This window comes from Ylistrum balloti, unplaced genomic scaffold (assembly GCF_031769215.1).
Source record: "Ylistrum balloti isolate Yb309-2 unplaced genomic scaffold, AGI_CSIRO_Ybal_v1 Utg370432, whole genome shotgun sequence".
Taxonomy (NCBI): Eukaryota; Metazoa; Mollusca; class Bivalvia; order Pectinida; family Pectinidae; genus Ylistrum; species Ylistrum balloti.
This window is the reverse complement of record NW_026782290.1, coordinates 462,209-476,297: the sequence shown is the minus strand read 5'-3', so window position 1 is coordinate 476,297 and position 14,089 is coordinate 462,209. Positions and strand designations below refer to the sequence as shown.

The window sequence follows — 14,089 nt, the reverse complement described above, 5'->3', positions numbered from 1 at the left end:
ACTTACCATAACTGATGTGTTATAGATAAGAATGTGTGGAGGTAATAGGAACTGACCATAACTGATGTGCTATAGACAAGAATGTCTGGAGGTTATGTAAACATTTTATATTTGATTAGTTATAGACAATGATGTCTGGAGGTTATGTAAACAGACTACATATTATGTGTTATAGACACTGATGTCTGGAGGTTATATAAATAGAATCTATTTGATGTGTTATAGACATTGATGTCTGGAGGTTATGTAAACATTCTATATTTGATGTGTTATAGACAATGATGTCTGGAGGTTCTGTAAATATATATTATGTGTTATAGACAATGATGTCTGGAGGTTATGTAAACAGACTATATATTATGTGTTATAGACATTATATATATGTGTGTTATTGATATATATTATGTGTTATAGTGTGTGTTATAGACAATGATGTCTGGAGGTTCTGTAAATAGACTATAAATTATGTGTTATAGACAATGATGTCTGGAGGTTATGTAAACATTCTATATTTGATGTGTTATAGACAATGATGTCTGGAGGTTATGTAAACATTCCATATTTGATGTATATATTCTGGGATGTAAACAGATTATATATTATGTGTTAGTGACAATGATGTCTTGAGGTTATTTGAATAAACTTTATTTGATGTGTTATAGACAAGAACGTCTGGAAGTTATGTAAACAGACTATATTTGATGTGTTATGCACAAGGATACTCAATATTTATAGCTCTAATGCTTATTCAATACATTAATGTTACATAGGTAACTCGCTCCTTTTCTTTATGTAGATAATAAAATTTTTGCTGAAGTCGGTGATTTATGTGTAGAATATATAGGTTTCATTTTAAGTATAGAATATTCTTTTCTATTTTTTCCCTAGATTGTAATACATACGATATTGGATTAGTTTAATATTCCTAGACTAGTATATTAGATATTTTATCATTTTACTCAAGAAATCTGTGTCTGTAGTTGTGTATTTTGACATATATCTTCATATACTGTATATTTTTACCAATGATTGTCTTGCTTTTTGACGAGGATTGTATGTAATTTATAGATCCTATATATTCCAATAAACTTGATGTCAAGGATTTGTATTCTTATTCATTACTTTCAATCTTGTGTTATACCAATACTAAACATACGACTAATGTAGATTTATCCGTTGTGGTATATGCTCATTCCCAGCTCGCAGATGTTTTCCCATCTTCTAATAGAATCGGTCAAAGTCCCTCGGCTTTGATCACCCAACCAGTCGGCATTTTAGCTCAATCTGAAAAGTATTCGATACTTTCTGATTTTAATACAACATACAAACGTCACTCTATAAAGAAAACGCTATGTAATAAACTGAATACAGGGTAAAATTTCATCTAATTTGATGGTATAGCAAGGATTTATTTAATGACTTTACAAAGTAAAGTATAATAGATATAATAAAGTATAATAATAATACCAGGTTCTTATATACCTAGTTAAAAGCAAAGGCAGGTTTACAGTCATTTCCATGGTATCGGGTCATTTGCCGGAGGGAGCATACACTGTGAGCTGGATCTTTTGGTTATTGAGAAACGGTTGAGATATTTTAACACATTTGACCCTTGTAACTTTGAATCTGAGTCATGTCTTTCATTGGAACAATTTTTTTATTTAGAAATCTAGAATATGTTCGTATGATTGATCTCCGTAACCTTGAAAATGGGCAAGTTCATTTACTTGAACAAACTCTTCCCCTCAACCTACTGCGAAACAATATCAATAGCCTTGACATATTTGATGTCGTGAAATTGTTTGAAGATTTTAATACATTTGACCCATGACACTTGAAATTGAGTCAATGTCATTTATTGGATCAAATTTGATGTTTTTGAGAAGGAAGTCTTATACAAAATTGGTACAATTATAATCCGAACCGTGCAATACAATATAAAGTGCCAAACGTCAAAATATTCAAATAATGTAATAATTATTACAATAAGCGTTGCAACGGCTACGCTAAATATAATAGTTATCTTTATTACATTAAGCGGGCCAAATGTTACGTTTAATGTAATAATGATTTTTTTTATTACATAAACGCCGAAATTGTACTATTGACAAATTTAAGAAGGTCCTTAGTGTAATAAAGTCCGAAATGAAGGGGGCATATTGAGTCTTCTGTTTTGTATTGTTATGTCATTTTGGGTATTATTAGGGCCCCACATCGAGATGCGAAAGCCCTATAGGAATCACCCTGTCAGTCTGTTCATCCGGATAGCCGAATGTACGGACGTCAGCACTTTTGTTTTCCAATGATAGCTTCAGTTATGATTAGATTAATGATTAGAATGCCATCAAACCTTGCATGTGGCTAAATTGTCAGTTACCTCACTTTTGTGTCATATCAAAGACGTTTAAAATGTAATTGTAATGCAACAAATATCACATTTGTGGTAGCAGTTAGCAATACATGTCCTGCCGTTAATATAATAATTTTCTACTGACTCGAAATTGATACTACACGAATCTGTCATTAACCGTTATCCAACTTGTTCAAATAGTCCAAAACTAAGGAGTATCTCAAAGCTCTTGTTCGGCTCAATTTTCAGGTCTATTTCTTCTAATGCTTACATGTTAACTGTTCACTCTTTGGCTTTCCAAATATTTGATCTCGAGCAATGCTGACGAGGAATTGTTTTTTGAAGTGTATACATACACTGCACCAAAATTAATACTGGCTTCATCGATGTTTATTATTACAAGTGGAAAGGGTAGTAATGCAGTCCCTACCGTTAATGTAATAATTATTACAATAGCAGTAGGGGAAGCAATGCAGTCCCTACCGTTACTGTAATAATTATTACATTAGCAGTTGGGACTGCATTGTTTCTCCTACCACTAATGTAATAATTGGCAATCGTGGAGTTCGATTCTCGGCCGGATCGTAATACCTAAACCTATGCAACGTACGTCATATGCTATGCTTACAATTTGTCATTTCTCGGTCAATCTCGCATAAATATTTCCAATTTACTCTCTTCATTTCTTTCCTAGCATGTTCAAGGTAAAGTTAAATATATCTTGCCAGATCTTGACGCGGAGAATTAATTGGTTGATTGTCCGATCAACACATTGCAGGTCATTTACGGATATGCCAGTTTAAGTTGCATAGGAAGACCCTGGAATATCAGCATAAATCACCGACCTCCAGCAAGTAACTGCCAAATTTCGACCAAAAGGAAAGGAAATCCTTAAAAATTTTTATCTTCTCCGAACGGGATTCAAACTCAAAACCTAGGAGGTGATAGTCTACAACGATCATGGGGCGCAACGACCTAGACAGTTCGGCCACCAACACCCCGGCCCCTCCAAACCTTGACGGGAACATACACCATTATATTATAGTATTGCTATATTGTCTTGTAATCGACACGCAGTGTACTTCCGTAACAGTATAAAAATGGTTACATTAGCGGTATTTTAAATACAATCACAACGCTTACAGTAATAATTTATTTTGTATTACTCTATTGCAACTCTTAATGTAATAAAGATAAGTTTATTACATTAAGCGTAACGGTCGCAACGTTTAATGTAACAATTATTACATTAGCGCCGTTATTACATTTAGAGTTGCGTCATCAATCCTGGCTGGACCAGGCAGCTCAAGTCAGCTAAAATCAGACCAAATCAGATCACATCGATTATGAATGGACCTGGGCAGCTAAAATAAGTCAAATTCAGACCAGATCAGTCTGACTGAATCGGAGCGGCTCAACTGAGGCGAAATTATATTGGACTTTGGTTCGATTCAAATATTTTATATTTATTGGCTGAAACAATATACATAGAGTATACACAATTTCTAGAAAGCAACATTTGTTAATGGGTTGAATAAAGGTTCCATGCATTAACAAGAAGCAATACATATCTAGCAATAGATTGAGTGTATGCTGTGTAACAAATATACGAAAATTAAAAAACGCTCAAATCCTTTAATACCAAAAAAGTTTTGGTGGGAAAATATACCATTTCGACTATGTGCGTATGAAAATTTCATTTTTCCCATTCTCATAGATGATGTATCATTATTATTGCATATCACTAGGAATTTGAACCTACAGGTAATCAGGGAGTGAAGAATGAGATTTCAGAAAAAAAAACAAGTGATCATACAGAAGAGGTGTGGATGGTGCAATATCAGAGAAAAAAGTCATTCTACAGAAGAGGAGTGAGTGGTGAGATTTTGGAGAGACAAGTGATCATATAAAAGAGGAGCAGTAGTGATGAGAATTCAGAGACAAAACATCTTATTCAAAAGTTGAATTATCAAGCTGAAGGTGAGAGCCCATGTTATATAACTTTTTATGCGAAGATAGCCTTTACGAATGCTGTTCTAAATTCATATTCTAAACATCAGTTATGTGTATCGATTATACCAACATACTACACGTGATCAATGTCAAACGTTAGTGCTTATATTTAATATTAAATACTTAGATGACCAGAGTACTTGTCAGTGTTTTAATGAAGTAAAAATGTTTATTTTGGCACTAATAATATCCTAGCACTTTTCCCAGCACCAAATATGAAAAATTTAATTACAGTAGAGCTTAATACGAAATACTATAAAAGTTTTCATTTTCCAGCAGTTCTTCTTTACATTTATACTTATTTTGTTCATTTCCAACATTTTAAAGTTACAAGTTTAATTACAAATAGTAAAATTGGATGATAAAACTATAAAGAAACTTCATCATCAATTCTCCTATCCACTTAGTTTCGCGAAACATAGAATTGTTACATAGAATACTATTTACAGTTTCTGAAAGATAAAGTCTTCATGTTACGTATTAGGTAAACCGTAAGAATGTCAACCATCAATAATAACAACCTATCTAGTATTGGTAAGTTACGGAGGGGTGTATCTTTGTAAGTTGCAGATAGGTATATCTTTGTAAGTTACAAAAAAGTATATTTTTTAATATAAAACATAAACAGATATATAATTCAGATCTAGCACTAAATAGATAAACATTTTGATAATATGTATCTACATTTCACAAGTACAGTATAAATTTAGGATAAACAATGATAGTTTTTTTTTATTTCACAGGTAGCTGCAGGGTTTTAATAGAGATTAAGAATTTTACAGTTTACTGTGAAAACCAAAGCATATTTCATGAATTCCATGAAAAATGTATTAGTTTTACCTGAATTGTGATGTAAACCCGGGAACATTTGAACAACCTTTACAAAACAAACTCAATAAGTTCAGCGCAAAAATAGTATCATTATGTGTTGAACATAGAAATTTAGTTCACAAGACCCTTTTAACTCGGTTGTATCGTATTGTGTTGAACATTAAAAAACAGTTCACGAGGCCCATTTTACTCAGTAGTATCGTAATGTTTTCAACATAGAAAATAATTCACAAGGCTAATTTAACTCAGTATAAAACTAATACACACATAATTTTAGACATGAAGTTGCATACACATTATACCAGATTAAGAACGTCCAATAACATTATCAGAAACACATTGAAATGTTTTATCATTCATCAGTATCGGGAGGAGGACGGGGAGGAGCGATATCTTCATTCATGGCATCAAAATATGACGGTGGCTGTTCAGGAGGAGCAGTTTTGATGGCGTCATCATATGATGGCGGAGATAAAGAAAAATCGGTAATTGAAGGATTTGGCTCTTCAGTATTGTGATCGACATTGCTTGACTGCCGTCCGACTCTTATAAAATTTTCTATCGTCGCTATTACCAATGTCCGACCTGAAAAAACAGAAAACAAAAGTATTTTTATCCCATTTCACTATTGAACATTTTTCAGAATGAGGTGAGTGATATACTCCATTATATTTATTATAGTACATATGTATATAGCTATGCATCATTATGATAGATGTTTATATCTGTCTATCATTATGCTACAAATGTAGATAGCAATCTATCATTATCATACAAATGTATATATCTGTCTATCATTATAGAGAAACTTCAAGACGAAGGAGCCAACGTCAGGTATATATAGGTGGGTTCATTCCATTGGTACTTCGCTATGAGTATGGATACCTAATGGTATGCAGGGCGATTAAACAAAAACTAGAAGTTAGGACGGGATAATTAATCGCAACCTACTCAAGCGTGACCAGTTTAGAGGTTGATTTATTGTTGACTAGTTCCGCCTCCCTCGCGGAGACTTCATCAGTCTATCATTATAATACAAATGTATATATCTATCTATCATCATGATACAGATGTATATATCTATCTATCATTATTATACAGATGTATATATCTATCTATCATTATGATACAGATGTATATATCTATCTATCATTATAATACAAATGTATATAGCTATCTATCATTATGATATATATAGCTATCTATCATTATGATACAGATGTATATATCTATCTATCATTATTATACAGATGTATATAGCTATCTATCATTATGATACAGATGTATATATATATATCTATCATTATGATACAGATGTATATAACTATCTATCATTATAGTACAAATGTATATAGCTATCTATCATTATGATACAGATGTATATATCTATCTATCATTATGATACAGATGTATATAACTATCTATCATTATAATACAAATGTATATAGCTATCTATCATTATGATACAGATGTATATATCTATCTATCATTATTATACAGATGTATACAGCTATCTGTCATCATGATACAGATGTATACAGCAAGCTATAATTATGATACAGATGTATATAGCTATCTATCATTATGATACAGATGTATATCGCTATCTATCATTATGATACAGATGTATGTAGCTATCTATTATTATGATACAAATGTATATCGCTATCTATCATCATGATACAGATGTATATAGCTAGCTATAATTAGGGAGACTGGGTATGACAATACGTTCTAGATAACCATTTACTTTATACTCAATGTTTTCCGTATTTCAATATTGATATCTTATATTACATTGATATCAATTTAGTTTTTTTTTTATTACTTTTGGCTTTACAGTTCATCAGTCAACAAAATCATGATACAAACAATTTACAGCATGGATTATCAAAATGAGAATGAGATTTTAATGATCCACATAATACACTTTATTCTCCATGGTTTTCATGAATACATTTACCCAGAGTACACAATTCCTTACAACTTTTACGCTAAATTATTTAATCAATTTAAAATCAGACTGACTTTCCCGATAGTAATCGTACTTTTTCATTATATTTCTAGAACATCTATGTCTAATGTGGCATCATCAAAAAAATGTTTTTGAATATGACATTTAGTAAAAACAAAAATACCGTGCTTAGAATTAACTACAACGTTGGCATCATTTCTACACGTTTACAGAACAGGTTGCAGCCGTCCAAGAACACAAACACTCAACACATACACTCACCTAACATACACACGGATGCTGTCGGTAAATTGTCATACTTGTTTATAGGTCGTTAAACGATATCAAAGCAAATGAAACATTAAAACTAAATAAGTGTTGTTGTTGCTGAATAGACAAGATAAATAACTTATTTTTAACTAATGAATTGTACTGATGTGACATTCGTAGCAGTCATATATGTAACAGCATAACAAGTATTTCCAAACTGTTTTGTTCACTATGCACACAAAGGTATGTTTGTTTTGTCTGCAAAGTTCTGTCATTCATACTAGTTATAAATGCCTTGTTAAACTAGTAAACGGCCATATCATTGCAACCTGTTTAAGTTAACTATCATTTGACTATTTGGCAAAGACATTTACCTAATTCGCAAATCAGTTAAACAATATCAAACCATTAATAAACTAAGTAGAACTGAGACAACAAACCGGTAGCTTCTGGATACTACGTAGTGACACCATTCCACAATGAAGTATATTTAACTACATGACATATGGTGTCACGTGGTCACTTGCGATGTGACCTCTATTGTACCCAATACCTTAGAATGTCACTTAATTTTGGTTTGCAAGGTATGCATAGTATATACGGAAGATTGAACAGCGGTGAAGTGTTTGAAGAGGAATTGATCTGTTTCGTGGGATATACATACTGAGATCGGTTGAAATTCTCTGTGAGTTAGGTCGGCTGAACGGCCGGCCACTTGAAGGTGTCGTCGATGGTCGTCGACTCTTCAAACGTGCTACTCTGCCCACACAGCACACGATCAGTAAAAACAAGATAAAGACGGTGAGTGCGTAGAAGAATATACTGAACGGCGGTCTGAAATGAAATCACACAAGAAAATTCGTAGTAAAAACATCGAAGAATGTTTTTTAATCCCCAAGGAAGTTAGGTATTAAGGTACCTTGTGTTACGCCTGCAAGTGACCCAACCATATGATTCAACAGAGAAGATAATAAATGATAATGAAATTATGTGGGGTCAGTTTTATATAAAAATGACATTCTGAACAGAAGTATACTTTTTATAGTCCAATAGTCATCAACAATAACTAATCATAGTGAAGTGGGCGCCAAAAATAAGGTTTTGCGCTTAACACAGATTTGAAATGCATGGTAAAAATGACATTCTAAACATAAGAACATATACTTTATATAGTCCAATAGTCCTCAACGGTTACTTTTTATAGCGGCGTGGGCGTCAAAGATAATTCAAAACACATCATGCCCTCAGTATCACTATAAAGTTTTCACGAAGGTTACAGCGAAGTATATGTGTATGTTGTCTGTTGTCAAACCAAGGATGGTCGAGATGAATTATACAGTAACAGTGTTTATGACACACCTACCAAAGACCTGACACACATTCCGACTTCAATTGTGTATGAATTCACACATTAAAGTATTTATTGTATTTGAGATTAATGGTAAGTATCTAAGAGGGTTTTTTTCTTTATTCCGCCGAGCCTTTGGCGAGGCAAAATGAATCACTAATGGACAGTTCAAAAAATCTCATATGAAATTGATGCGATTGTTAGATTCTGTTTATCACATAACTAAGATGACGTTATTCGTCTGATACGAAATCTAAATTGGTGATATTCTCAACCTGTGCCCCTTTATTTTGTGATGAAAACATACATGATACCATGAAGTTATAAGTCACTTAGGAAACAAATGGAAACTAGCACAAGATTATTTCACCACACAATTCTAAGTCCGGGGTTCCATGTTTTACTTACATGGAGGGTGAGTCGTCATCTTCCGACACACAGCACGGCATCGTGAAGTTGGTACCACAGCATCCATACCTACAATACACCTTCATATCTGTTCCATCAAGTTTACCACAATACATTGAGATGTATGCTGAGGCATATCTACACATCGTTAAGCCTGTAAAAAAGAAGAATTGATCACTTTTAACAACCTTATCAGCAATTTCCAGGTTAATCAATTTATTTTTGAAAATGTTTGTGTCAAAGTTGATTCTAGTTTGTTTTCACAGATTTAAACAGATTTTCTGCCATTATTTATATACCTCACATGACAACTGTTGTGTATATGTACTAATGGGTTGAGGGAAGGAAGGTAACTCAAATTGATTGGTATGAAATTACTGTTTGGTTCAAGTTGGAACTCTTCAGAGGGAGGAGGAAAGAAAAAGAAAGTGATGAATAATAAAAATTTTGGAAAGGAGACCACGCGTCGTTTGCAATTTTCCTCTCAACGTTCAAGGTAGCGCTAAACACAACCGGCAACCATTTTCTGTTAGAATCTTATCTAACAATAATGCAGGATTCACCAAACAACTTCTAATACATCACCCTCGTATCATTCCGATTATGAACGCGTCGTTTGCAATCCTACATGAATGTCTTTTGCACATTATGTATTGCCAAATCTAGAACAAGAATTAGGCGCAAGCAATTTGAGCTCAGCATTGAGATACGAGTGCCCTCTAATAATCAGCATGCCGTTCAATCCACTGTCCGTGTGTCCGTTTCTTGCTTTCCGCACAATAACTTATGTATTTGTTGTAGGATTCTCACCGGGTTAATATTTATGTAAACTCCGCATGGGTTTGGTACCCAGTGAAATCCGTCAATATTTGCAAGAGTTGTGGGACTTTGAATGCTGAAAATTGAACATTTTATTACTTTTTGCACTACTTGCGTATCTGTAGTCGGATATTCTCCAAATTTCGTATGCAAATTCATATCAGTTAGATATGCCATGTTTATATCCGACTTTTCACCAAGTTTTTATGTTGTCTCTGATACACGACACCTTGTGTAGGTTCGATAACCAGTGATATCCGTCAATGATTTGCGAACTTGAAGGACTTTGAACGTTGAAAAAATTGCAATTTTATGTCATTTCACACATTAACGTCCGTTGGAGCTATAGCGTATTCTAACAACTCTGTGGTTGGATTGGAACGTCACACGATAAATTAATGTATTGAAAAATTCCGCATATATTTCAATAGGCTGCTGCTGATGTATTCTGTTTTTTTTCAATATTGTTATTATTATTTCAAAAACAACATTCAAGCATAAGCGAAACCTTCTGTGTCGAACCTGATAGACGGGGTCCTTCCTCGGTATTGGTCTAGTTTCATCTCAAATACACCTTATCTATACATACACATGTACGTGTCATAAATATATATATATATAATCAATTGTAATAGCAACAGTACGGACAAGCGAATTGTCAAATTTTCGAGGCATCCTGCCCCTTTTTCAATACACAAATATTACATAAATTACATCATATACATAGAACATAAAACAAATGCTAAATTATAAGTCTAAATCGAGATCCGTTATATAAATTTAGGTGTCTCGATCATTCCTTCGGCCGATGAACGCCGATGGCCCTTTATAGCGGACAAAAAACATCCCGAGTTGTTGTATGTAAGATGGTGATTGTCTAACGGGCCGATTCGACACACACGTTAATGAGAAAACGTGTAAAAAATAGCGCACAACACATAGAACTAGTTTATTACGTTAGAAGACAGGAGAGTTATTTTAACAGGGGCGATAACAACATATGACAAGACCACCAAGGTCACACGACACTGTTATTAAATCAATTAATTAGAATAACTATCAACAGTGATTAAGATATCAAAAATGTTTTACATAAATCTAGGTATGTTTTGCACTCTAGATACATAATATATATGTGATCGCAAACAACTGCACGTCACACTCCGAGGACATTTAGTCTACCGGTACATCTCGGACACGTTCTAAATGAGGAATTGTTTGAATAAAAATAAGAAAATTCATTGTAAACAATGTGAACTGTATGTGTAGTTACAATAAAAAGTAATTTTATAAAAAAAAACACAAGCTAAATGCAGAAAAGTATATCTATATAAAAAAAATATCATTTTGAATATGGCCAAATAGTCCCTAAACTCGTCAACTCGCCCAACGAAAAGTCGTTCCATAAAACTTAAAAAATCTGCTTCCGGACTAGAGTTGATAAATGGCGCCAATCTCAAAAAGTAAGGAAAGCTGATGTAGTAAAGAAATTAAAAGTGCAATAAGTTAGAGCAAGTAAGTTTATTCGAAAAAAAAATATATTTTTTTTTCGAAAGGGGGCGGATAGGTGGGTGATATTATACTAGTATTTAAAAGGTAGTCATACATGTCACATTGTAATTTTAGTATTGTAAGATACGATCGGTTTACATATAAAGCAACACATCGTGACAATATCTGAAAGTGAAAATGGATGACTTGTCTACCAGAATCAACCGTGCGAATTACGTCCATGTGCTTACATACCACATTTACATATCATGTGTATCGAGCAAGGCTTTTAATCAGTTTCATCGGAGTTCCAGAAATTTTGAATTATTCGTTTACAACAGGACGATGAGGCATGTCGTCGTTTTGTATATCAATTCAAAACACATCATGTCCGTATAAGGGCCAAGACGTTTCCGTTTTGTGTGGGGTTTTTTTTCTGGTAATTACAAAGACGCAATGATGTTCGTTAATTTCACCACAACGCACAAAAGTTAAAAAAAAAAAAAAAAAACCAAGCCAAAGCGGATGTGTTCAAGTCTAATGATATACCATATTTATAGACAGTTCTCCACTACGCTCCCTGAGTGAATAAAAACGTGATAGAATCTCATGCACGTGGAATTATGTCTATATAAAAATATGTATCTATAGTTTATATTCACCAGTTTAAACGGGATACGGAGTCGAGAGAAATAAGGTTTCTGTTGATATATACGGACTTAAAACCCATTCTAAAACCGTGGTTAACACATTTTATTAACTTAAACATAATATGTACTTGTCCCTAACCATTTGATTTCGAAAAGCAGACCTTAAGAGAAATATTGATTATGTGTTATCCATGGATTTCTATTCGATGTCTGTGAGCTATCTCTGTAAACTTCGATCTAAGCTAAGGTTTGTAATAAAAAAAGGAAAAGCGGTTTAAATTAACGTGACCCCGGAGATGGTAAAACCATCACATAAAGAGATGAACGATTACACTGTACATTTAAACAAGTATGGCACTTAAAATGCATGCTATGCACAAACTGGATGCGGAGTCTACATCCAACCAAAACCATACCTGGTCAACTCACTTACACCCCTTCCCTAACAAAGGGAAATTTACTATCACCCCTTCCTCACCCCAGGTCAATCTACAAACACCTCCTCCTTTCACCCCAGGTCAATCTACGAATACACCCTCCCCTCACCTCAGGTCAACCAACAAACATACCCTCCCCTCGCCCCAGGTCAATCTATTAACACCTCCTCCCGTAACCCCAGGTCAATCTGTTAATACCCCCTTCCTCACCCCAGGTCAATCTACAATCACTTTCTCCCCTCACCCTAGGTCTATCTACAAACACACCCTCCTCTCACCTCAGGTCAATCTACAAACACACCCTCCCTCCTTCCCAGGTCAATCTACAAACACACCCTTTCTCCACCCCAGGTCAATCTACAAACACACCCTCCCCTCACCCAAGGACAGTCTATAAACAACATCTCCCCTTACCAAGTCAATCTACAAACACACCCTCCCCTCACCCCATGTCAATCTATTAACACCCCCTTCTCTAATCCCATGTCGTTGTGTAATATTTTCCGTGTACATTAATAGTATATCAGTATATTTACACCTGTGTGAACATGTATAGATTAACCTACCTATGAATAGCAATTGCACGCTTGCCTTCTCCATTGCGGACTCGTCCAGTCTGTTGTTTACTATCACTCACTTAAGCCAGTACATCGTATACCTGCCATTTTGTCTTACCAAATGCTAACTACTTCCTTATTGAGTTGAACTGCGTATTATTAAATAACCCGTTCTATTTTACGGGTACAGAGGTACTTGTTTTGTCACGCTCGACTTCCCCTCGTGCATGGATACGTGTTCTTAAGTCGTAGCCGAAACTTGTTTACCATATCTATAATATACATAAACAATGTATATCTTAAGATAAAAACAATATATATTTATCGACATATGCCCTGTTATGTACACCTGACGGTAAAGTAAACATTGCAGATACAAAATCGTGTTTTCGTGAAATAATGTAGGTTATTTATAGCTATCCTTAGGTAAATGTCACACTGGGGTCACCCACAGGGGACAAACTCAATGAAAATGTCTATTATTTTTTTTTTCAGCTGAACAGTTTCCCAACCTCGCACAGACGACGTGTTTTTTCTCATTATGCATCACCTCCTCGATTTTTTAAAACTAATTCAAATTAGTTTTTTTTAAAAGAACAGACCGCTTGACAAAGCAAATATCAAATTGAATATTTCTTCGGTTCAAGCAAGTATATTGGATATGGTGAGGCTACTTGCCTCCAGAAAACAAAATCAAAATGTCTGCATCAGATATACATAATATGTCCGTCCAAAAGTCGATCCACACAAGACCAGAGAGATGTTCTCCACACCATACATCGGTTCACAAAATGTCCACACGAGACATACGTACATACAGATATCTGTCCGTTAAAATGTCCACATCAGACATCTGTCCGTCAAAATGTCCACATCAGACACCTGTCCTTCAAAATGTCCACATCAGATATCTGTCCGTCAAAATCTCCAGATCAGACATCTGTCCTTCAAAATGTCCACA

General features: G+C 34.3%; 1 protein-coding gene across 1 annotated transcript; it reads right to left on the bottom strand.

Moving 5' to 3' along the window:
- Positions 1–5,527: 5,527 nt before the first annotated feature.
- Positions 5,528–13,171, bottom strand: LOC132554700 (uncharacterized). Its single transcript, XM_060219011.1, has 4 exons — positions 13,138–13,171; positions 9,175–9,328; positions 8,083–8,252; positions 5,528–5,779 (listed from the first exon to the last, which is right to left on the bottom strand). Exons 1-4 carry the CDS (start codon positions 13,169–13,171, stop codon positions 5,547–5,549), a joined length of 591 nt encoding a protein of 196 aa, XP_060074994.1. The 3' UTR covers positions 5,528–5,546.
- Between the last annotated feature and the right edge of the window lie 918 nt (positions 13,172–14,089).

Coding starts and splice junctions, on each gene's coding strand:
- LOC132554700 (XM_060219011.1), bottom strand. CDS start 13,171: ATGGAGAAGGCAAGCGTGCAATTGCTATTCATAG. Junction 9,329..13,137: donor CGTGCAATTGCTATTCATAG/GTAGGTTAATCT, acceptor TCTTTTTTACAG/GCTTAACGATGTGTAGATAT. Junction 8,253..9,174: donor GATGACGACTCACCCTCCAT/GTAAGTAAAACA, acceptor ATTTCATTTCAG/ACCGCCGTTCAGTATATTCT.